Source organism: Anser anser (genome assembly GCF_964211835.1).
Source record: "Anser anser genome assembly, chromosome: 5".
Taxonomy (NCBI): Eukaryota; Metazoa; Chordata; class Aves; order Anseriformes; family Anatidae; genus Anser; species Anser anser.
The window spans coordinates 38,515,665-38,539,496 of NC_139725.1; the positions used below are offsets into that span (position 1 = coordinate 38,515,665).

Genomic DNA, 23,832 nt, shown 5'->3' on the forward strand with positions numbered 1-23,832 from the left:
GCCCAAAGGAGTCCTCCAACACAGCAGTAACGTGATTCTAGCCACCCACGGCAGCTGCGTTGTAGCATCTCCTCTGAACGTGTTCGGTAGCAGTCCTCCTTTGACACCTTAGTTCATTTGGAAGAATGAGCATATACAGCCACAAGTCTCAAAAAGATTAAATTTGGACAAACTTTGAGTTTCAGGTGTGGACTGAAATAAGGTATTGCCCTTTACTTACACTCCTTCCAAGCCACTTTTTGTACTAAATACAGAAACTAATTCTGTTTTCTTCTGAAGCTTGGAAAGGTCCATGAGGTGAAAAGGCAGTGAGCCTTTACAACTCAGAAGCGTCCAGGAGAAGCATTCCCAAGTGTCCATGGCTTCCCACCAGCTCTAACGGTGGTATGTTTTCCCCTGAACTCCTTGTGACATGTCAAGAAGCGCCTCTCGAATTTACTTCAAAAAGCTGTTAAAAAGGATCCCTAGAATTGCTTTTTCTTTGTGGGGCAGGTCTGTGGGTCCTCGGAGGGAACACCATCACACATGCTTCCATCAAAGCCCTACAGTTTCACATCCTCACACATCCCATCTCCTGGTGACCACCTCCCAGAAACGAGTGGAATTACACTAGGACTCTCTTTTAAACCCCAAAAGAGAGGAGCAAACATCTTTATTTTTTGCTGAAAGCCACCCATGCTGCTTTTCTTTCCCCTTCCAGTTGTGAACCAGCTGCAGTAGCCCTGAGAAAGCAGAAGTCTATCAGCTGCAGGGCGGTGATGCTGGTGGCCTGCGATAACTGTGCAGGGCGCAATGATAACTCAGGCAGTTTGCTTTGCTTGCCCCTCCACACCCAAAAAACAGAACGTGGGAAAAGCTGACCCTTTCCGAGCAGGGCTGGTGAAAGCAGTTGTTCTCCTCACCCCAGTTTTTCGGAGATCCTCTCCCCCAAAGTTGCTTACTTACCATGATGCAGAGGCTGGTGGCCATCAGCTGGCACTTGGCGGTCCTCATCCCACACCTTGGCCCCATGGCTGCTTGTCCCCAGGGAGAGCTGGCTGTTGGTCCCTCCAGCTCTTGATAAAGCCACCGAAGGGAGGCACGGCCACAGTGGAGCCTCTTGGGAAGTGTAGTCCCCACCTCTTCCTTCTTCCCTGTTAAATCCTGCCCAGAACAAACTGCTGGCAGCCCACAAATGCAGCCACGCAGCTAGGTGGGAAAAAAGCTAGGCAGAAAAACGGCTTGCCATGCAGCTCAGAGCCAAGTTCTTGGAGAAAAAAAAAAAAAGAAAAAAAAAAAGCATAAATTATTTATTGGGAAAAAGGTTAAGGAAATGTTATTTGCAGATATGTAGATATAAGCCCTGCTTCAGAAGCAACCCAACACCCTGTACATGCACATTTCGGCTCTCCTCCCCTGCACTGCAGCCCCATGGACCCACAGCTACAGACCCTCAGGCCCCAGTGACTTCTGGTCTCATGCAGCATGAGAATCACCCAATTCCTATTCGTTTCCCCTCAACTTGCCTTTCTGCGGACCTGGAGCAGTGGCACGGCATCACTGGGAACAGCTCTTACAGGTGACAGGCTTGCAGAGTGTCTTTTTTCCCCCTTTGAAAACAGGGGACATAAAAATACAGCATTGAAGGTGACAATGGCAGCTTCACAGATGCCTTCCAGAAGAGGTTTGTGCTTCAAAACCGGCTGCCTGCTGGATGTATCTTTCCTGAAATTAAAATTGTGAAGATGCCTCAAGAACAACCTGCCCAAAGGGAGACTCGGTGACTGAGTGCTTTAATAATCCTTGGCTCCAGAGCTAGACCATGGAGCGGAGTGATGGGAAACAGCCACGGTCCACTCATGAGGCAAAGAAGAGGCAAAAAGATAAAACCATCCCACAACAGTAGCTACCGTAAAATGACAGAGAAATAAGAGGGGAGGGGAAAAAGGAAGGAAGATGCGCTTTGCAGAACAGAGATGCAAGACAAAGCACATTGCACAAAGCCATGCGCACAGGAAAAAAGCACGCCACGCTTTTCTTACTCCTCCGCTGCCCGGGAAAGAAAGAGCTTTCTTGCAAAACATCTTGGTTGCACCACTGGAGACACCACCGAGAGCTGCCAGAGCAGTCCCCGAAAAGATGGGTCCCCTGTGGCTGACGGGTCCCTGCCCTGCCGGAGTTCTCATCCTAAAGCCCCGTTCCCTTCGCCACCCGCAGCGCCCGGCTGCGGAGAGCCCCGTGCACAGGCGGATCCCACGCTAGAGGTCCCCACAGCGCCGCAGAAACCCTGCCCGGAGCCCCAGGGGCCTCGTGGAGCAGCTCTGCCGGGCTGCCGGCCAGCCCTGCGGGGTTCGGGGGGCCTGGGCGCAGCACCCGCAGGGGCTTCAAGGGCAGCACCATCACCGCCCTCGGAGCTCGCTGCACAACACACAGATCATCACCTACGTACCCCCTTGAGGTGCTGCTCTTCTCTCCCTAAAGAATGCTCTGCCTCGTTTCGTCTCCAGCCCTAAGACTCAAACACGTTCCCTGCCTCGCCAAGCTGGTAGGGCTGGAGCTTTAACCACCCGGGTCTAAGCACACCTTTTACCTGGTTTGGTTGCAGATGCCTGTTCCCGGTACCTCGGTAGGATTTTCGGCTGTTTCTGCCACATGTGCTGGCCATCGGTGTGGTCTTTCCTGCAGCCCTCCCACTCCGCTGCCAGTTTTTCTCAGCTGCTCTCCTTTGCGAGAGCACAGCTTATCGCTCCCAGCTCGCTGCGAAAACCACCGGTAACCACAGCTCCAGTCTGTGGCTTCCTCCCTTATCTCTGGTTATCAGCCAGAGCACAGGAAGGGGAGAGCGAGCCTCAACATACCGTCGGGGTGTCCCAGGTGCCCTCTTCCTTGGTCCTCACGGCAGGCTGCAAGCTTCAGATCAATGGGCTGCAAAACCAAGCATGGGTATCCCCAGCTGTAGTGGCGTCGGAAGTACGCAGCACCTCAGCCAGAAGGAAAGGACTGATGTAAAAAAGAGAAAAGAAAAAAAAAAAAGGAACAAACTGAGAGTGTGTTTTTGCTGAGCTGAAAAACCTCCAGACCTCTTCTGAGCTGGAGGGAAATGCTGCCCATGCTGTCAGATGTGAGCGCTGAAGGAGCCGCGAGATTTGCTGTGGGACTGAACAGAAGTTTAGGATAAGAGGCTGGGTTTGTGTGGGCACTTTCTCGCCTTACACTTTTCTAGGTCTCTCGCTGTCAGTGTGGCCATCAGCAGTGCAACAGCATCACTGCAGCCCGAGTCATTCACAGTGGAGCCCAGCAGCAGGCAAAGCAAAACCTCCTGCAAAGCAGCAGGTGGGAATGGCTCCAAATGTGGCAGGTTTACAGGTGCCTGTAGCACGGCTGCACTCGTGAGCACACATGCAGATAAAACGTGCCTGCATGAAGCCTCCCTGCACTGAAGCGTGCCCAGTCTGCATGAATCCCGGGATGCAAAGCCTGCCTTCCCCCAGGCACCACAAGGACACTTTGTGCAGCCTGTTTAGCATTCCTATGGCACATGGGCACCAGCAAGCTGAAACCCCAACTTTTAAGCCCGTGGCTGTCTCTTTTTGAGGAGGGAAGGAGAGGGCACTGGGTTTTGCCAAGCTTAGGATGGACCATGGGACCATGGTGGGACCATACTGTGAGTGGAAGCAAGGCTTGGCTTGGGAGAAGCCAAACCAGCAAGAAAAAGAGCGTAAGCTGAAGGCAGGCAGTTCCCAGACCAAACTCAACTTTCATTCCCCCCCTTCCAAAATCGAAACAACCGCATTCATGGCTCTAAAGCCCACTGCCCTTCTCAAACTCAAGTCTTTTTGCTTCCCCACGTAGCATTCGCATTGCAACCCGGGGCTGCTCAGGAGCCAGCAGTGCCAGCAATACATCCAAGCACCAGCTCCAGCCCTCCTCCAGCAAAACCAGTGCAAGAAAAGCCCAGGCGGCATGCACCTGCTCGCCGAGGATGCTCGGTCGCCCCCTGCCACTTATTGCTCACATTTTCCCCTCTCCAGCCTTGTTGTGACGGGCCTCTGTCACTTTCTGATGAGGTGCAGAAGTGGAGGTGAAACCAAGCGCAGCAGCTCCGTGTGACAGAGGGCTCCCTGCATGGGTGAGCCCAGCGCCTGCTCTGCTGCACTCCCAGGTGCCTTTTTGTGTTACCAAGAATAATAAAAGAAATCCCTGTAGTTATTTTTGTACCATGAAAATCCGGTTATTACTCTTGAGTGTTGCAGAAAGTTTTCTCTTGAACAGCTCCTAAGAAGGTAGCTTCCTCTTTCCTGAGAGCAAGGCTTGCACCAGCAAGGACTTTTTGAGCACCCTGCTACTAAAAGACCAGCAACGCTGCCCCGCTGCCCTCTCTGCCCAGCCCAAACCCCCAGCGAGCGTGACACAAACCCCAGGGGGAGCAGAGCCAGCTTTGCACAGACAGAAGCCAAGCAGCAGCCTGGAGCAAACCCTGCGAACACTGCACACCGCTTCGTTTACCCCTGCAAGCAGCTCCCCTGGACCTCCCGCAGCAAAACGCGCCCCATGCCGTGAGCAGACCCTGCTGCACCTACCTGTGGAGAGGCAGCTCTGCGTGGCTGTGGGCATTGCCTGCTGCCCGGGTCCCGTTCCTCACCCAGAAATGCAAGCTGGGGCTGAGAGCAGCAGGGCTTAATTCTGCATCTCTCCCTTTGGCTTAGTTTGCATTTTTTGTATGTTTTTAGCCAGGCCCCGCTCACGCACCGCATTTCCCTATCGCCGCCTTGACCCCCGGGGTTGCCCCTTAACCCTAAAACCCTCCAGCGCCCGCAGCCCCTTCGCACCGAGCGCTGCAGAGCCACTAATTTTTTTGGGGGGAAGGGGTGCAGAGAAGCGGCAGAGCCCCTCCCCGCCGTGCCCCCAAGCAACCCCACACCTCCCCTTCACCCCCCCAAAAAAAGGAAAAAAAAAACCCAACCCAACCCACCACCCGGGGGCGCGGCGCACGGGCGGGGTTTGGGGATGGAGACGGGGGGGGGAACGGGACGGCACCGGGGGCCGGCGGCGCCACGCGCCGGGCGCGCGCGGAGGAGGCGGGGAGGGGGGGGCGGCACGGGGGCGCGCGTGGCGGGGCGCGTGCGGCCGGCGGGGGCTCGCGAGCGGCGGCGTTGATAAGCACCGGGCGGCGCCGCGCCCGCCGCACAGCCGCGGAGCCGGCAGCGGGAAGGAGGAGGAGGAGGAGGAGGAGGGGGCAACACGGTGCTGCCCCCGCCGCGCTCCCCCTCGGTCGGGGCTACTCCTGGCCCTGCTTTTCCTTTTTTTTTTTTTTTTTTTAATTCATTTTTTTTATTTGCAGGTTTTTTTGTTGCGTTTTTATTTGCATTTTACGCGCGTGGCCGTTTGCATTTTTCTCGCGTTTTTGCTCGCATTTTTACTCTCATTTTTCTTGCATTTTTACTGGCGGGTTTTCCTTGCGTTTTATTTGCATTTCTCCTTGCTTTTTCCCCGCATTTTGCTTGCATTTTATTTGCATTTTTTCTTGCGTTTCCCCCGCATTTTCTCTGCATTTTTTTCTCTTGCATTCTGCCTGCATTTTCCCCGCACTTAGCTACACTTTTCCTTGCATTTCACTCCGCTTTCCTCGCCCCCATTTGCATTCCCCTCGATTTACTTTTCCTCGCCTTCCCCTCTCAACTCCAACCTCCCCCACCCCAACTTTCTCCCCCTTTCCGCCGCCGTGGCCTCACGGCGATGAACAGCGGGGCTCTGCCTCCGCTCCCCCCTCACCCCTCCGCCCCCCGGGGCCGCCGGCGGCCCCCATCCCCGGAGCTGCTGCGCTGCAAGCGCCGCTTGGCTTTCGCCTCCCTCCCGGGCACCGGGGGGGCCGCGGCGGCCGTGGCTCGCCGCAACGAACGGGAGCGCAACCGGGTGCGCTTGGTCAACCTGGGCTTCGCCGCCCTCCGCCAGCACGTCCCCCACGGGGCCGCCAGCAAGAAGATGAGCAAGGTGGAAACCCTGCGCTCCGCTGTCGAGTACATCCGTGCCTTGCAGCGGCTCCTGGACGAGCACGACGCCGCCACCGCTTTCCCCGACGGCCGCCCGCCCCGGACGGGGCGGGCGGCCGTCGGGGAAAGCGGTGGCGGCAGCGGTGGTTACTCCTCCGCCTCCCCTTGCTCCTCCGAGGAGAGTGGTTACGATGGGGAGCTCAGCCCCGAGGAGCGGGAGCTGTTGGATTTCACCAGCTGGCTCGGGAGCTACTGAGCTGCCGAGAGGTGAGCACGCTTTGGGGGGGGGGGTTGCTTTTTCTCGGGGTGGGGGGCTGTTGCTTCTTCACCCATGCTTGGTGATGCTCCAGAGATCAACGTGGGGTTTGCAATCTCTTTGCAGATATACCTCAGGGCCCTCCGTCTTCCATAGCAGCCAGCATCGCATCACCACCACCCCCCCCTAAAAAAAACAAACACCTCTTTCCCCCAAATCCTCTCACCCAGCCATGGTGGGACCCTGCTGGCTGTGTTCCTTGCTGGGCTCCGAGGCTCCCCCCAGCTGAAGTGCAATGATGCTCACGACCTCGCTCCAGGGCAGCCCGATGGAAAAAGGTGCTCACCTGCTTTCTCCAGAGAAAGAAAGATGCCTGAGCAACCTGTGGAGTGGCAAAAAGCAAGAAAAACAAGCCTACTTGATGCTTCCTTGTTTCTGGAGGGGGAGGGAATTTTTTTTATAGTGTCAGATTCTATTTTATATGCAACTTGAACTGCCTATGGGAACAGTGGTGTATGAAGACTTATTTTTGTACAAGAAACCTTAGGGAAAAGGGGTGAGGAGACAGCTCTATTTTTAGCAAGTCCTATTCCCTTGTTCTTGAACACTGCCAGCTAGAATGTTTTGGCAACATACATGGTTTAGATAAAAGGTGTTTTTTCTCCTCCAAACACTAGTAAAATACTGTAAAGTTACCTTGTGTCCTACAACAGTGTCTGAGATTGCCTGGTGTGAAGGTTCACTTCTCTGAAACTGAAGTTTTTTTTAAAAAAATGTACTGAAGGCATTTTTGTATGCACTTGCTAGGATTTCTTAAGTTGTACATATGCAGTTTTTAAAAAGAGTATCCTATTTTATGTAAATTGACTTTATAAATAAAATCTATTTATAAACAGTTCCTGGGCTGCAAGATGCATATATTTGCCAGATGTGCCTAGAGGAACTCCTGCCTCAGGCTGGGGGATGGACAGACAGACAGCTCCCTGGGCCACATTTCACATGCAGCAGGGAATTTGCTCAAGATTGAGCACAGCTGTATACATTGCTGCAGGTTTTGCAAAGACGAGGTATAGGGGAGAAGCAGGTGTGCAGCAAGGTGGCTTTGGGGCTGCTAGCTCCTCTCCTGGGCATGCAGAAGGAGCTGCAGGCTGTGCTGGAGACCTTCTGAAGACCTGCTGCAGTGGAGGCAAGCCAGAGGTAAAAAGGCTGCTGTGAACCAAAATGTAGCAGTGATGGCATGGAAACCTGTGGCAGGGGGCTCTTACTGCCCTTAAATAGTTCTAGTTAATGCTATTAATTGAACAGAGCAAAATGGGCTGGTTTGTACAATTTGCTGAGCAAAGCCAAGCCAGAATGGGTTATTAAAGTTAACCTACTCTGCAGGGACTTTGTGTGTAACCTCCCTGCTTCTTGAATAATGGGAAGGTAGCATTTCTCCCAGCCCTGAAGTTTTGAGGGGTATGGTCACTCAGCAGCCCCAAGTCCAGCAGTTACAGTGGGTGCTTTGTAATCCAGGTCTATAAATGTATCCCACACTATTCCATCTCAACAGCAAAAAAACCATGCCCTAACAGCAAGGTAGCATTTTGTAGCCTGCAGGCAAAGGAGCTGCACAGAGGACTGGCTATTGCACTTCACATTCATTCCCTTATCAAAGTTGCTCCAAGAAACCATCCCTTGGAAAGGCCCTGGGAACTGAAGTGCTCAATAAATTGCTTCGAGAGGTTCTGCCCCATGGGGCCCTGGGTTTAAGTGACCTGCTCCACTTGGAGCACCTTGAAGCACTTGGAGCCAGTGGGTGACAAGAGACCTTCCGCTGGTGTTGGCTGAAGGGCTCCATCCTCACAGATGAGCTCTAAAAATTTAGTCAGACATTGAATCATTCAGGCTAGAAAACACCTTCAAGATCACCAAGTCCAACCATCAAACCCCTCATCTATCACCACATACTTTATTCTCAGCCTAAAAGAGCTTACCATTCTCTGCACATGATTTAGAAAGCAGGACTGCTGCCTTTACCCTCACAAGTGTCCCACTGTGGCAGAAGGCATCTGTTCAGACAATTTTACTACAGCTTGGCAGTGTGTTTGTTTTCCTTCATTAGGAGCACTGATCACTTCATTATTTCCAAAAGCAATATTTGGCTCTGAGTCAAGTCACTCCCAGCATTGTTATAGGTTCATCAGATCACCCAAGATACTTTTGCAGCAACATTAAAGGAGCATCAATTGTAACAGTATTGGCAAGAAATGAGCCATGGACAGTTTTCACTTAAGCAATATTAATATTAGGAGAAAAAAAACTGAGCTCAGTCAGCATCAAACTACCTTAACACTGTCAGCCAGCATTTCAGTAGAAATTATAGAGGGAAATCAGGAATGTGCAGGAATATTCACTTGGTGTGAATAACAAGGTGGTCATGAGTCTTTCCAGTGCTCGAGGGGAAGGAAAAGGGTGGCAGGAGAAGGATCTGCCCCTATTTTGGGAGCAGGAGACGGACAGAGGGACTTCTGGCATCAGCCATGGTGGCCACAGCTCACTACCAGGTTCTCAGATCAAGCTGCTAAGGAGGCTGCCCCAGAAAGCAGGATACTGAATCATTCTGCTCTTTTAAAAAGCACTATGGAAGATGCAGGATGAGGTCTCCAAGAGCTGTGGAGACAGCAGGTACTTTCAGCCAGCCCTGCTCACTCCTGCAGTCTTCAGCTGCAGCCACCTGAAAACCACTTGGACCAAGCTGAGAAGATTTCTGACCCCAAAGGCATGCTCCTAAGCTTCTGCTCCATATATGCGAAGTGCTGCCAGAGTAAAGACTTGGAGATGTAGCCCTCTGACCATGCAAGTCACCTGTAAGCAGAGCCACCTTCCATGCCACAGGGGGACCTCTGGTGCCCAGGCTCGCTGCTTTCAACCAGGGCTGCCAGGGAGCCTGACAGAGCAGCTCCCCGAAACTCCAGGGACAAGGATGGAGAACATCTCCAATGAGCACATCATTTCTCTTCAGTGGTTTAACCAGGAATTTGGTGCCTGAAAGGGAAACTCCACGGAAGACCCAAACCCAGCCCTAAGCTACAGAGCTGCAGGAGATTCAGAAGAAATATGCTGAGGAACCCTGGTAATTAAGGAAAAAAAAAGGCCATCCAGCACTTCCAACACCACAAACACACCTAATGAAGCAGAAACAAGTTGCAGGACAGTGTCAGGATTAGCAGCCCCTTCCCCAGGTTGAAATAACCCTTCAATTTTCCATCACCTGCCCTTCCTTTGGCATTTTGAATTGCTCAGGCTGAAGCCTTCCTCATTACCAAGAGCACATGAAGCCCAGCACATGTTAAAGTAGTTCCTTGCAATGAACTACAGTATTTCAGGGCCTGTGTTTAAATGATGCTGCCCTCATGGGCAGCCTGAGGTCCAGCTCCATGGCCACCCTTCTTCCAAATGTCTGTGTGCTATTTAAAACATGAGTAATTTCTTAGGAAAGGGCTACAAAGGCTGTTTAAAACCTTGTGCACAGGAAGTGCTGGGGGGCCCATGAGGGTGCCCTCATGCAGCAGGACAAACCAACCTTGGAGAAGGACTATCAATATCTTCCCGCAGTCCTACCACCTTGTGGTACCCTCAGCAAACACCAGGGCTACCACAGCTCCTCCTGGGGACAGGGACCAACAGTTGGGCTCAATTCATAGCAATTTATTCATTAGCACCTTGTAAAGACCTTGTTGCAGAGCAAAGCCTAGCACAGCAGGCAGCAAGACAAGCTTCTGCATATCAGCTGGCTGCTGCCTCCCCTCCTGTCTGCAGGGAGCAGCCTCCAGAAAAACCCTCATCTTTTCAGCCTTTGGTCCATGTCCCAAGGCTTTTAGGCTTGTCACAGTTTGTGAGCAGACAGCAGCGTGCTAGGACTAGCCCCAAGGTTATTTCAGTCTCTTCATGCAGGGCACAGGATAGCCAGGTAGCAGTAAGTATATTTCAGTCACTTATCTGGATTGGATGGGCGCCAGGAGGCTGGCAGGGTTCTAGGGGAAGAGAAAGGCAGCCCCTCCAAAAGTCAGCAGCAGACAGAGCTGGCCTGACTTTGCCCACCTTGGGCATCAGCCAGGAGGGCTCAGTTTTATTCCTCAAAGCTACCACCAGGGCAGCAGTAGCCTAAATTGTATCTGGGAGCAATGGGACTAATGATATGATTGCAGCAGCAGCTGTTGTCACAAGCTGATATTGGGCACTTACGGAAAAGGCAGCCCCTAAGAGGCTATTAGGCAGGATAATAAATGGTGAGCTCTGGGGACACCACGAACCCATGGCTCCTTCTGAGCAGCTGATGTGCACAGGAGCTCTGCTGGACGCTGTCAGAGCATCCCCTGGGACACCTCTCCACTGGTCACCTCAAGCAGCCCCCTGGAGCTTGCTCTTCAAGGAAGTGGGCTGCTGCTCCAACACCTGCATCAGAGGACACACACTCTTACTCAGTCTCTAATACATCCAAGTAACTTCTTCAATCCATTATTTTCATGTAATGAGAAGGTTGAAGTCTGCACTGAGATGCAAGCACAAGAACAGAAGTCCAGTGTTGTCCAGGCACTTTCTAGACCACTTCTGCTCCTGCTTTCTCCTGCTGTGCCTATCAAGGGGTGGGGACCAGAAAGACAGCAGTGTCATCAGCTCAGCAAGGGAAAACAAGGACAAGCCAACACCAGGGTCTAGCATTGCTGCTCTGTTTTAAATAGAGATTCTCATCTGGTCCTGAGAGCCTGCAACCTGGAGATCATTGATCAAGTGCTCTATTTCTGCAGGGTGCTGCCTGCCCCCTCCCTCCTGTAGCCACCTCTTGTCCCAGGGCACCACCACCAATGCCATGACCCACACAAGTCCTAGCACAGCTGGGCTGCAGGTGAGGGCTGTTTGACCCTCAGCCCTATAAACACTTCTTTTTGTGGGTAGACATTAGTAGGATCAGAGGCATAAACAGCAGAAAAGGAGAAGCTTCTGGTAACATGTTTTTTTTGGCTGCAGAAACCAGGGCAGTGCTTTAAGCTTTGGCCTGCAAGCATCTACCTTGCTGCCGGAGAAGTCTCACTTCTCTTCCTTCTTCATCTCCTTTCATCTCCTGGCCTCAGCCCCACCACTTCAAACCTACAGCACAATAGCTACCCAGTCTCCAGACCCAGTAAATTGTGCTTGCTTTTTAAGTTGTTTGGTTTCTTACTTTTTACAAAGGGGAAGAAAAACCAACACAGAGCAGCAGATAGCCCCAAGGGGAATTCTCTGTTAAAGCCACTGCCAAAAGAATGACCAATTTGTAAGTGAGATGTTGACACTTTTATAACACAGCAAATATCTTTCTATAGAGTAAAACACTTGATTTTTTTTTTATTAAAAAAAATATATTTTTGTCAGGATATTAAACACTAGGAGGAAATGTTGCAATACCCTAACACATTTTCCATTTCTCTCCATTTCCCGGTTTCATACACACAATTCCTCCAAGACTTCACTAAGGAGCCCCAGTCCCCTTAACAGAACTATGCATGCAAAGAACAGGTGAAAACAGGTGAAACCCACTGAACAAATACAAACCCATGCAGAAAAAAGAGCAAATACAGCCATTCTCTTACCAGCATAGCCCACACAGAGACCTCTCTACAGCACCCATCATCAACCTAGCTCTACCAACGGCTTGCTTATATTTAATGAGAGCCAACTAGTAGGAGTGGAAGCATCTGCTTGCCTTGGTGAAGCACCTGTGTGCAATTGATGGGGCTTTGCACCTGTCCCTGTCCCTGCTTCTGGCCCAGGAGACACCTGGCACCAGAGCAGAGTGGGCAATGGAGAGGGTGAAAAGTGCTTAGAGCAACTTGGAATTTGCAGGATGCGCTGCATTTGGGTCTGATATGAATGGAGGCTGGGAGGGGTGCACCCTAATGCTGCTCTGCACCATCTCCTTGCCTGATTCTCCCCCCAAACCCTTTCCTGCATCCCAGCTGCTGTCCTACACGCTGCCTCCCGATGTGCTGCATGGACCTAGGACAGCACAGAGATAGTTTATACCCTTCAGTCTTTGGTCTTGCTGCAGGACAGCCGGTAAACAGGGGTGAGAGCAGAGAGGCTTTTGAAGTGGGGAGACCACAAAGCTCATTTAGGATGCATACACTACCAAAAAAACCCCAACCACCAGACACTAATAACTTCAAACCAGTGCTGACTGGAGTTGAAAACAGCGATGTACTGGCAGAAAAAATAGCGCCTAAGCCAAGTTCAGACGTGGTGTAAGCTGAATTTGACTCTGTTTATGATGCTGAAGAGAACTAATGGTTGCCAGCAGGCAAGTCTTGTCATTAAAGAGAATCACACCACTAGTTAAAGGGACCAAATCTTCTCAGCACTCTTTCAGGTCCAGCAGAAATCACGACAAACAACCTCTGTGCTGTAAAGCCAGATGGAGAAAGCAAGGCTGGTGTTCATGTCTTGCACATCCCAGGGCTGGTTGGGCTGAGCTCTGTGGACAGGATCCTTGGTGGTATCTGGGGTGCTAGGAGAGGAGATGGACTTGGTGTGGGGGACTGCCCGCAAGTTGTTTGCTTTTGGTGCCTTTGGGGAGATAGGATCAGGGATCGGTCCTCACAAATGTACCGAACGCCCCCCTGCTGCCTTCTCAGCCTGACTTCTCACCACTGTCTGCCTTCACTCGGTGAAGCATCATCACCACTGCATCCTTCCGTCAGTAGCATCACTGTGTGCCATGCAACAACCAGTAATGCACTTCCAAATGAGCTGAGCACTACAGAAGCTATTAGTTTGCCACAGCTGATTAAGTTATTTATTTAAAATAAACTAAGTGGGGAATTTGTTGCTGCTTGCTTCCCCCTGATATTTTATAATTAATTGTTTGACTGGAGACTTCTTCCTTTTTTTTTGATGTGTGTGTGTGGGGGGATATAAATCCATACTAAGAAATATTTTTTAAGTGCAGAACTAAAAAATGATCCCATGGGGAGTTTTTCAAGTGGATCAACTTTTAATTCCAAAGTATTTGACATATTATTGAAAGCTCCAAAGTTCCGCATGGTTGCAATGTACAGCAGTGTGCTGAAGTAAATGCTCTGCTTTGGGTCAACTTATTTTAAAATTTCAGTCTGTGGGAAATTTTGAAACATCACCATTTGTCTCCTTACCCCCAACAATTATAGAATGGTTTGGACTGGAAGGGACCTTAAATATCTAATTCCAGCCCCCTGCCATGGGTAAGGACACCATCCACCAGACCAGGTTGCCCAAAGCCCCACCCAGCCTGGCCTTGAGCACTTCCAGGGATGGAAACATTTTTTTTCTTGGTTCCTTTGAGCAGATGCCCGATGTCTCCGTGCCTGTTCTGCATGAGGTATGACTGCATAACTGCTTCCTTGTACTCCTCCAGCCCAGCAAGATGAGGTGACCACTTCAGCTGATGGGGTACTTGTCAGCTGATTGCTTTGGCTCACCATTGCAGGTGCCCCTTCAAGGTGCCAGGGTCAGACCCGCTCTTCATCTGATCCCTGAATTATGCCATCATAAGTACAACAATGACGTCTGGGGATGCATGGGGATGCTTATCCCCAAACTACTCCAGCCATGAGGGTAGCTTGAATGCTCCGGATTTATACTCCTAATAGACCGCAGAGGGATGGGATTCACCTGGTGTTACAGCCATAAGCATCCCCTTGTCTGCTCCAAGGGCCATTTTTCTCTGCTACTGCCTTCAGTCTTCCCCCTTCCTGCCTTTAAATTAAGGTCACATCATATACAATCCCACTTTCTTTCTTGGAAAAAGGGATAGAAATCGGAGGCAGAGATCGGGGAAATGAAGGAAAGAATGAAAATGCAAAAAAGGGAAGAAAGTGAGAGGCAAGGAGGGTGGGGACAGGGGCAGGGTGGCCCCCAGCCGCAGTGCATTGTGCCGGGCTCCATCCATCTAAATAAAGAGACCATCCTGACTTGTGTCCCAGCTGGGAGAGGTTTTGTTGTCTTTCGGGTTTTGGTGTTGTCCCCTCCCCTCTTCCCCCCATCCCTTCTTTCATGCAAACCACATCAAAGTGCCCCCGTGTCCCCCCAGGCCTTTCCTCTCCCTCCCTGGGGGCACAACGTCCCCTTTTGTGACCACCACCGAGGCGACCTTTCCTTCCTCCTTCCTCTCATTTATCCCCATGTCCCAGTGTAATTAAACCCAACGGGGAACGGGCTGAGGGAGAGAGAGTGCCCATGGGGAAGGGGCAGATTTGGGACAGAAGTGCCCTTTTGCCCCCCACCTGCCCCAGAGATGCAGCGGTGGCACTGAGGACACGAGCACGGGGACATTATCAGAGGGTGGCACGTGCTCAGGCGTGGATCAACCTGCCCAACGTCCCACAGTAAGCCAGGGGAGGCAGGATGCAGAGAGATTTTGCAGATTTGACCCCAAATATGAGCATAGCTGCTTTTCCACCCTGTACAAATGCCACTAGCAGCTGTCCCTGCAGAGGATGCGGAGGCAGGTATGGGGCTGGGGTGGCAGATGGCACCCGTACATGGGCACATGGACCTGCAAGGAGCAAACACTCAGTCATAGCCTGCACTGGGGATGTGTCCTGGGGAAGAAATCCCCCCAGACACCTGCACCCTGAAGTTTTTACAGTAGGTATTTTCTTTCAGAAAAATTTGGAGCGTTTCTTTGGAACAATCTCCCCACAGCTACAAATAGCACAGCAGCTCCAGCTCTGATGGCATCGTCCTTGCTGTCCAGCATGATGTTTTTCACTCCTTTATAACAGAGCGGCCTGAGAAGAATTAAAAACCAACGTGGGCTGGGAGGGAAGGTCCTCATCACCTTTACCCCAAGCCCCACGTGCGTCCCTGAGCAATCCGAAAAGCATGGGGGCACGATACAGTCCTTAAACTGTGAAATCCCCGTGAAAGCCCTCACTCCCCGTGCTTGATGTACTGGGTTGTTCAAAACAGAGGAGACCTCTCCACCCCAAAGTCCTTGTCTCCCCGTGTTTCAAATCCTATTTTGGCTGCCCAAGGTGATACAGTCAGATCCTAAATTAGTGTCTTATAATCTAAATTGAATTCAGACCCAGAAAATCCCCTGCTTTCAGATGTTTCTGGTTACACAATAACCCTGGCTCTCCTTCTCAGAGGAGTGAAATGGCAGGATTTTGAAATTCCTTGTTGGTTCATGTTTGCATATAAATGCTGATTTTATCTTTTCTGTACACAAAGTAAACACAAAGCTGTTTTACAATAATGTTGCCGTTGAAACATGCACCCAGGATGGCAAAACAACCCTGACTTAGAGATGTTTCCAGGCCCAAGGACCATGCCTCCTTTAACAAAAAGAAGCCGCCCGGCCCGAGATGCCCAGCCCACCCTTGTCCCTGTTGATTTAGTTCAAGACGCAGATTTCCTCAGGCAGGAATAAAATTCAGAAGGAAAAATGAGGCGGTGATGATAAAAGATGCCAATTCACCCAGGCCAGTGAGTGGAAGCACAGGTTGAAGCAGAAGCTTTCCATAGACCCCCATGAGATGTACACCATGCTGTAAGGGCCCAACCCCACAGAAATTTGGCAATGATGGCACTCACTTTAACAGAGACTTATATCTCTTATCTTTTTATTATTATTTATTTATTTATTTAATGCTGTTCTACATAGGGAATGTAATTCAGGTTGAAACAGGGGCTTAAAACAAGGTAGGTATTGATGATTAACTCATAAGCTCTCTGGGGGAAAACTCTTCTGTTAGAAGTTCCTCATTGGGAAAGAACTCAATGCTGTCCCGGACAGGAGAAAAGAGAAGTCTTGCTGGGCTGAGGTAACTGACACATATAAGTTAATTCAGAATAATTCCTGAATTAAACAGCCCTACCCAGGGATCAGAGGCAGTCATTTGGAAACAAAATGACTGTGTTCACAAGCCTGACAGCCTTGGCTACTGAAAAAGATATCATAAAATCAAAGTAAAACATATTTTCTGATGATTTTTTCCCCCTAAGCAGAAACCCCATCTCAAAGCCAACCACCCCCGGTGAAAGAGGCCCTCCTGGGGTGCGACAAGAGATGATAAAAATCCAGCACAAACATCTCCCTTCGGCCATCTAGGAGTGTGGTGTCTACTTCAAGTTAGTCATTTAACTAGTCATCATCTTTAATAGCCCATGAAGACAGAGGTGGTCATTCTGCTTGCTCTAGGATGACTATTTCACATGGGATCAGCTGCCCCTGGGTGATGCCCATCCCTCCTGACTGCTGTAGGTGGGTCCGTGGTGAGCAGATGCATCAGTCGTAGCCAGTTGTAGGTGGTCAGAGGTAGATGAGTTGCCTCCTGCCCTATATACCTGAGTGCTCATGGAGGCTGAAGCACTTCCCCTCCCAAAGAAGCCAACTCTGAAATAGCACGTATTCAGCCCAAAGTTCACTGAAGTCCAGGCTGGCACAGCTTTCAGTGGTCTTTGAATCAAGCCTGTAGAAATGCATGAGGCAGTATCAGAAATGGACCCTGCTTTATTGCTGGCTGTCACTGTACCCGATCTACAGCATAGATTAAACCAAAAAAACCCACAACTTCACCCACTGGCCATGAAGCCCGTATCTTTAAATGACACTAAATGCATCCAGTGGGAGCTGGCTGGGATGTTTTTCATGTCCAAGCAGCCATATAGGATCCAAATCATCCTGTGTTTGACACTGCAGGAGCAAAACCTGAAAAAGTAGCCATCTCCTGAGGCCACGAGCTGCTCTTCAGCCTGTGTTGGAAGCAATGGCATCATCACAAGCCTGCTGGCATGGCCAGCTGAGCAAGGCTTATATGTCTGTAGTGGAAGGCACATCTTGCTCCTGTACCACAGCAGGTTAAATCGCAGCACAGCAAGCTCTGCTGCAAGTCCTTGCTGTCATTTGCATCCAGGTAGTTAACAACGATGCAAATTTTATTACTGCAGGCAGAGCCTGACCAGAAGTCTGAGCAGCAGCTAGGACCAGAATGAAAGAAAAAGTGTATGAAGTTGTCAGGAATGAAAGAAAATGCACATGCCGGTATCCAGCCTGTAAATGCACAAGGTCCTCAACTGACCTCACCTGTGGGGCTTTTACTGCCTTCATTGTTCCTATGAAACTCTCAACAGATTTCAGTCCATAAAGAGGAAGGAAAGTCTGTTAATTGCCTTATGGCTGTGAGACAAACCCACCCCTTCCTAAACCTGGGCCCTGCCAGAATCCAAAATCCTGACTCCCTGCTGGAAGCCAGGGAGGATTTCCAAGGGCTGGAGAGACCTGCTCCTTTCTGCCTCCGTTGCTGCAAGGTGCCATACACTTGTTCACCCACAAAACCACCCCGTGATACCCATTCTCCCCAGGCTCTCGGTGCTTCCAGCAGCACGGGTTGGGTGTCACTGTTCCCATCCTGGCACCCTCTCCCTGTTCCCGCAGCTCCCACGTCCCCTCGAGCCCGGCCAGGCAGTGATTAATGGTGCCCATCAATCAGCCACTGCTGCGACGAGCGGTTTGCGATTAACCTTGGGGAACCTTGTCCCCCCCCCGGCCACCCGTCCCCCTCCGGAGCCCCCTGCTGAGGTTATCTGTGAAATGAAGCAGGATGCACGCAGCGGCCCTGGAGAACAGGTCGCCTGTTCTTTTCGTATGGAAATGGGGAGGTCTCCATTGCTCCTTTGAAGTTTGTCCTGTGGGGGTAAAAATAAAATAAAAAAAAAATCCCACAATGTTTTCCTCCGATAATGCAGAAAGGATCCAGGTTTGGGACAGTCTGGGTCAGTGGAAAGTTTTCGTCTGGGAAGAGAAAACTTCAGTCCTTGGGGCAATTAGCAGAGAGGACGGAGCTTCGTTTGACCTCATGCTGGCTGTGCTTGCATTTGGGTAGTATCAGGACACCCTGGCTGTGCTGCACCAACAAGGCATGAAATAAGAGTCCTTGCTTTCCAGAAGTGATGGCAATGATTTCTTAATTGGGTACAGTGTCATTTAATGGCTTGAGGCTGGCTGGCTTATCCCTGCCAAGTGCTTATATTCGGGGATGATGGCTGAACCCAGACTGAAGTCCTTGCAAACATCAGTATCCAAGCAGGGTGGTGGGGACTTGTGTCTACACTGGGGTCTGTCTTGGCGTGAGAGGACCACAAAAAAAACCAGAATTACACAATGCAGTAAGAGTCAGGTCAAGCCCCTTATTGCATTCAGCCTACTCAAGACCTGCATTGTTTAAAGCCAAGGGCAGGAGCAGATGTCAAACACAGGTCAAGCTCCAGAGCCTTCCAGACAGGGGGGAAATGTTGAGGATAATTGGTGCGTGGTGTTGTCTCCATCCAGAAGGGAAGCTCTGGTCTGGAGTGACTAAGCTCTGGCAGGTGGGAAGCACTTTTTTTTCCCCCCTCCAACTGTCCTTAGCACTGACTTATTTGCTTATAATCACCAAGAGGGTTTGTCGATAAGAAGAAAAGCCCTAAGTGCTCCCATTCGAGACCTGTGGGGCTCTATTTGGTCTTGTCCCTCGCTGATAAGCATGCAAATCAACAAACAGACTGCAATTAATATCCAAATCCCTTTCAAGAGACACCCTCGAGCATTTCTGAACTGGGCTGTACCAAATATTTGTCTCTTATTTGAATGGACACGTTGAGCAGTTGGAGCTGTGCTGTCCATGTATAAATACAGGTGGTTGTTCCTGCATGGAGCCCACGAGCTCAGATCCTGCCTGGAGCAAAGCCCTGCCTGGCCAAATTGGGTGCTTTGGGCTGAGACCTGCACCGAGATCTCCAGCTTACCTTGCAGTGGGATGACCCTAGGGGATGGGCACAAGTGGAGACCACCATGGGCTGGTATTTTCAATTACTGGAGCTTAATCAGCTGGGAGAGACCCCCGGGATCACGAGCACCTCGGCAGGCTGGTCAGGCACAGATCCCACCATAACACTGGAAAAGTAAGGCCAAGCTTCACTGCTGCACCCGTGGAGGTGGGGCGAGGCGGGGAGGGAGCCCAGCTATTAAGATCTCCCTTCAAATGTTATTAAATAATATTTCGCTGCTGCAGCATGACAGGTGTGGAGGCGCAGGCAGGTAAACACAGCCTGGAGCGGGGCAGCCCGCCAAGTCTGTTTCCTTACATAAATCTCTCCACTTCAAGGTATGCAATTAATCCCGGCTCCAGCCTCCGTTCACCACAGACCTTCTTTGTACACATGATGCATTAATCACCAGAAAGGACTTTTGCACCTCTGCTATCATTCCTGCTTTGCAGGCTGGCGCAAAGGGCTTAAAGGACCAGCAGAAAACCTGGGATGCGGTGGCAGAAATGTGTAAGCGGTGGCTTCTGAGACTAGGCATGAGGATGAGTGTGCACAGGTGTGCATGCATGCACAAGTGTGTGCACACACCTCGGCCACACCATGGCATGCTGCAGCCCATCTGAGGCTGATTCTCCCAGCAGATCTCCTGTTGCATGCTCCCTGGAAAGAGCGGGCGTTAATAAGTAACAGCTCCCCACCCTGAGTTTCACAGGGGTGATTACAAGGAGTTCTCATTAAAACAAACCCACCAGGAGGACGGCAGATCCCCAGCAGGAAGCCTGCAAGAGCCTGCATGCGTGTTTGTGGCCCCAGTGCACCCGCGTGAGCCGCAGCCCTATCTCCTGCATCTCGATGGAACGAGAGGGCACGGCCGGTGCAGCCCTGCCTGCCCCACGCAGGTCCCCAACACCCCCTTCCCGGCCCAGTTTCAGCAAGCCCAAGCCCTTCGTGCTGCCTGTGCCTGACCCAGGCTGAGCTCTGCTGGGAAGTCCCTCCGGGGCCACCCCAGGGTCCAGCTTGGACCTACAGGCCAAGTGGTTCAGGCCACGTCTAGGTGCTATGAGCCCTCTGTTTTAGCATATATTCCCCATTTTGCCTTCCACAAAGCCCACTATGAGTGATTTACATACTTTTTAGCTTTGGCAGCAACAAGACCCCGGGAATTACGCTTTTGCCCAAAGCCTGATGCACACTCTGACCCCTGTGGTCCATATGCCTGCATTAAAGCCCCACAGGGGATCAGGGCACTTCTTGGAGGTGCAATGCATTAGAGTGACACTGTCCCCATTCACCTGTTTGTCCTCACATCTACGCATGGCCATTCTTCTGCTCTCCTCCACCTCATCTCCTCTCCTCCAGTTACTTTTGGAAGGTGCCCAGGACCTTGAATTTACCTGGCTTTGCTGTTGGGAGGTACAGCCGTATAAATCTTTACTGCGAAGGCAAGGACTTCAGCTCGGATCAGGTCAATGGGGAGGGATTTGATGGGAAAGCAGAGGAAAATGGGAGCAGATGGCTTGTGTGTGCCTGGAGCGCTCCTATCTCCAAGGCCTCATAAAGATTACGGATGCTCTTCTTCAAAGCAGTGGAGGTCAGAGTGTGGGGAAGGCGAACGCCCACACTGCTCCTGCCCGGGATGCTTTTCATCCCCATCTGCTTGCAGGAGGTCAAGGGCTGAGCCTTCAACCCCCGATAATGAGCTGTGAGCAAGGCTGGGGCTCGCTGTGTGCTTCCAGTCGCCTGATTTGGCTTGGCTGATGGCCACGCAGCATTGGGCATGGTCAATGCAATGTCCCTGGTGGGGAATCCATCCATGCTGGGTGGCTGGGTGGTGGGATGGGGGCTCCTTACCTGCCTGGTGGGCACTGACACCCTTTTCAGGTCCTGCAGGCTGCTCAGTGCCACCCAAACCCAGCAGTGGCTTCGGGGTGAGGTCTTCATGCCTAATACTGGTGTATCTCTTTTTATAGCTGAAGGTTTTTGGACATTGCCAGCTGATACCTGGTTTATGCTCGGGATGCTTTGCAGCCCTCAGGGATCCCCTCTCTGCTCCCAACCCTGCCTGAGCTCAGGCTGCAATTACATCCTGCAGCACTGGGCTCCTGGTGTGAATCACATATGGTGTAAAAATGTGTTCTTATTGCTTCAGGACACTGCTAGACTCTCTCCAAGCCATTTTTTATTTTTCGAGCCTCTTTCTGCTTGCCCCAAAGCTTTGCACTTTCTGTGTTCCTCTGGCTCCAGCGTTTGTCCCTGGCTTCAGTCTCATGCCATTCCCAACAAGGCAAAGAAAGCTACTGGGCTTCTCCGGCTGCTATTTCTGTTTCTGTAGCCTTTGTCTTAGATGAGAGGCAGTCTGCAAACTGCTGGTTCAAAGTCATTTGGTCAGAGCTTGAGCAAAAAAGAGACCTTCCCATCTGTGCAGAGGAGATGTGTCCATGGAGGTCAAGGTGGGGAGTGAAGGCACAGCACTGACAAAGTAGCCACTCACCCCAAGATAAAGCCGCTGAAGACCAACGTTAATTAAACGAGGAGAATGTTTTTGTTTCAGCATGTTTATTAATTATTATTATGACTAGGCACCGTTTACACTGCCGTAATGCCTACAGGTCTGAATTAGCAGCACGGAGTCGTTGTTGTGCTGCACGGTCAGCGAGCACACGCACGGGCAGAGCTCACCCACCAAAACACGGCGTGGTTAGCACTGCTTTTCATCCCCCAGCCTGACAAAGCACCCGCAAGCTGCTCCTTCAGCCCTGGGGTGCACCCCACCAGGCAGGTTTCAAGCAGCAGGGAACAGAGGTGTGCCCCTGCATCCCACCCTGAGGATCATGCTGGACCAATTCTGCCATGGGACCATCAGCTGACTCCTGTACCTACACCTACAGAGCTCAAACCAGGTCCAGAAAGGATTCTGGTTTACCTTGTCACCATTTTTTTTTTTTTTTTTTGGGCAAAGGCATTAGTAGCAAAGGGTTTCATTCCTCAAAGCAAAGTCCTCTCCCTCCTGGTTGTGTTTCACTGGGTTGTGATATAGAGGTCACATAGAAGGAGCATTAGGAAAATATTAGGGAATAAAAAAAAGAAGGGAACAGCAAACAGTCATGACCTGAATGACTCTGTGAACTTCTAGACCCATTGCAAAGCTTGGGAGCCATCTGTCTTCCACCCAGAGCTCCTTCTACAAGAGGGGTCTCTCTCTAATTTCCTGGGCATCACTAATTAAAGAAGAGGGGGTTCCTCTAGTCCATCACTGCTGCAGATGAAGGCAAGCCCTTGCCTGGCACCCTGTGCAGGGACACCCAAGTCCTGCTGCCAATGCTGCTGCCCTCCCTGGGGGATTGTCTAGAAGCTCCCCTGCTTCACCCTCTCTCCCAGGACAGGTCCTCCAGCCCCTGAGCACCTCTGTCCCCTGTGGTTCCTCCGCTCCCTTCAGCTGAGGCTTCAGGTCAGAGCTGGGGGGAAACCATCATTGGCCTACGCACTGAGTCCCTCTAGAAGAAGGGTCTGGAAACCCTCTGACAACTAGTGTAGTGAGGCCATCCTGAAAAATTGTTCTTAAAAATGGGAATTTTTGTGGTTTTTGGTGTTTTGTTTTAAATTTAAAGCTGGAAAGAATGGTAGTGACCCTCCTTGGATTGTGCCATGGTTTTCTGATGGCCTCCTAGCAATGGGGATGTTCCTGGGGCAGGAAAGAAGGCGATGCCATGTGTAACATCAGCCAGCATCCCCAGGCCCTTGGAGCATGGTTTTTGTTTCTCCGCTCATTCATGACCCATCATGGCGCCCCAGGTCCCCTGAGGGGACAGAGCCTGCCCCAGCAAAGTGGACACCCAGAGCAGTGGGTGATGCCGCGGACCCCAGCAGCAAGCAGAGCATGAGCAGACAGGCATGGACACACGCCCTACGTACCCTTTTGCCTCCCTTTGCCACACCAATGAAGAATTAGCCCTTTCTTTTGAAGTTTATCTCCTCCATCCCCAAATAACCCCCTGTCCCCCTGCCTGAGCTTTCCAAGCTCGGATTCTTGGCCAGCCTGCCCTGCTCCGCAAGCCGGAGGATCCCTCCTGCTGCCTCCCTTACACTGCCATCAGGTCCGACCTGTTCGATTTGCACTGCCCTGGGCACTGCGGGTCCCAGCTTTCTCTTTCTGCTTCATTTAATTTGAACACCCGCACCTCTCCCTCTTCTCCTCCCTGCTCGCTCGGAGCCCCGGGCACTTTGCTGTGCAAGGCGCAAGGCAGGGCATCGCTTACACACCTGGAATATGTTGCAACAAGCCCAGCAACCTCTTACAAGGAAGTCGTGGGCCCAGGCGATGAGCTAGAAAGTCCTTTGCGAGGCCGCCTTTCTAGGGGAAAAAAAAAAAAAAAAAAAAAAAAAGATTTTAATTGTTCCTGGAGGGATTGGTTTGCTGCCCCACTTTGTTCTTCATTTTGGGGGGGTGGGAGTTTAGCATCCCCTGTGCACGCACGTGGATGGCCAGCCAGGCGTGCGTGTACACAAACAACACACAGGGGGAAGGATTAACTAAAACTGCTTGCTTTTTTTTTTTTTTTTTTTTCCTGATTTCAAAAGAAGGCCTCTGTTGAAATACTTCAGTCGTTTGCATGGTGGTGGGGAGCACTGAAACGGCATCTTGCTGGCATGGAGGAGCTGCAGGAGGGCTCCTCAAGCATGTAACTGCAACTTCTATATGCAAAACTGCAACTGCACACCCTACCTGTATGTAATGCACCTTCCCCAGCATCGCCATCCTCTTCCAAAAGGCAGGGTGAACCTGCAGGAGCGAGGCTGAGC

The 23,832-nt window shown here is 51.2% G+C and overlaps 2 protein-coding genes across 8 annotated transcripts in view; one reads left to right on the forward strand and one right to left on the reverse strand.

Annotated features, from left to right (window-relative positions):
• Positions 1 to 7,140, reverse strand: part of TSPAN32 (tetraspanin 32) — a 31,320-nt gene extending 24,180 nt beyond the window's left edge. The window contains exons 1-5 of one of the 7 annotated variants that reach the window (XM_083838825.1): positions 4,560 to 4,879; positions 2,838 to 2,904; positions 2,570 to 2,736; positions 1,506 to 1,589; positions 946 to 1,246 (exon numbers count right to left, since the gene is read on the reverse strand). In XM_083838825.1, the coding sequence (XP_083694951.1) occupies positions 946 to 1,011 (66 nt within the window). In that variant the 5' untranslated portion in view covers positions 1,012 to 1,246; positions 1,506 to 1,589; positions 2,570 to 2,736; positions 2,838 to 2,904; positions 4,560 to 4,879. Of the gene's footprint in view, positions 1 to 945; positions 1,247 to 1,505; positions 1,590 to 2,569; positions 2,980 to 3,192; positions 4,523 to 4,559; positions 4,880 to 6,451 lie in introns of those variants that run through there. The other 6 variants (XM_083838822.1, XM_083838823.1, XM_083838826.1 and 3 more) reach the window with 6 other exon arrangements.
• On the forward strand, positions 5,079 to 7,120 carry ASCL2 (achaete-scute family bHLH transcription factor 2). The gene is made up of 2 exons (XM_083838833.1): positions 5,079 to 6,236; positions 6,352 to 7,120. The coding sequence occupies exon 1, from the start codon at positions 5,716 to 5,718 to the stop codon at positions 6,223 to 6,225; it is 510 nt and encodes a 169-aa protein (XP_083694959.1). The 5' UTR covers positions 5,079 to 5,715; the 3' UTR covers positions 6,226 to 6,236; positions 6,352 to 7,120.
• Positions 7,141 to 23,832: the final 16,692 nt, after the last annotated feature.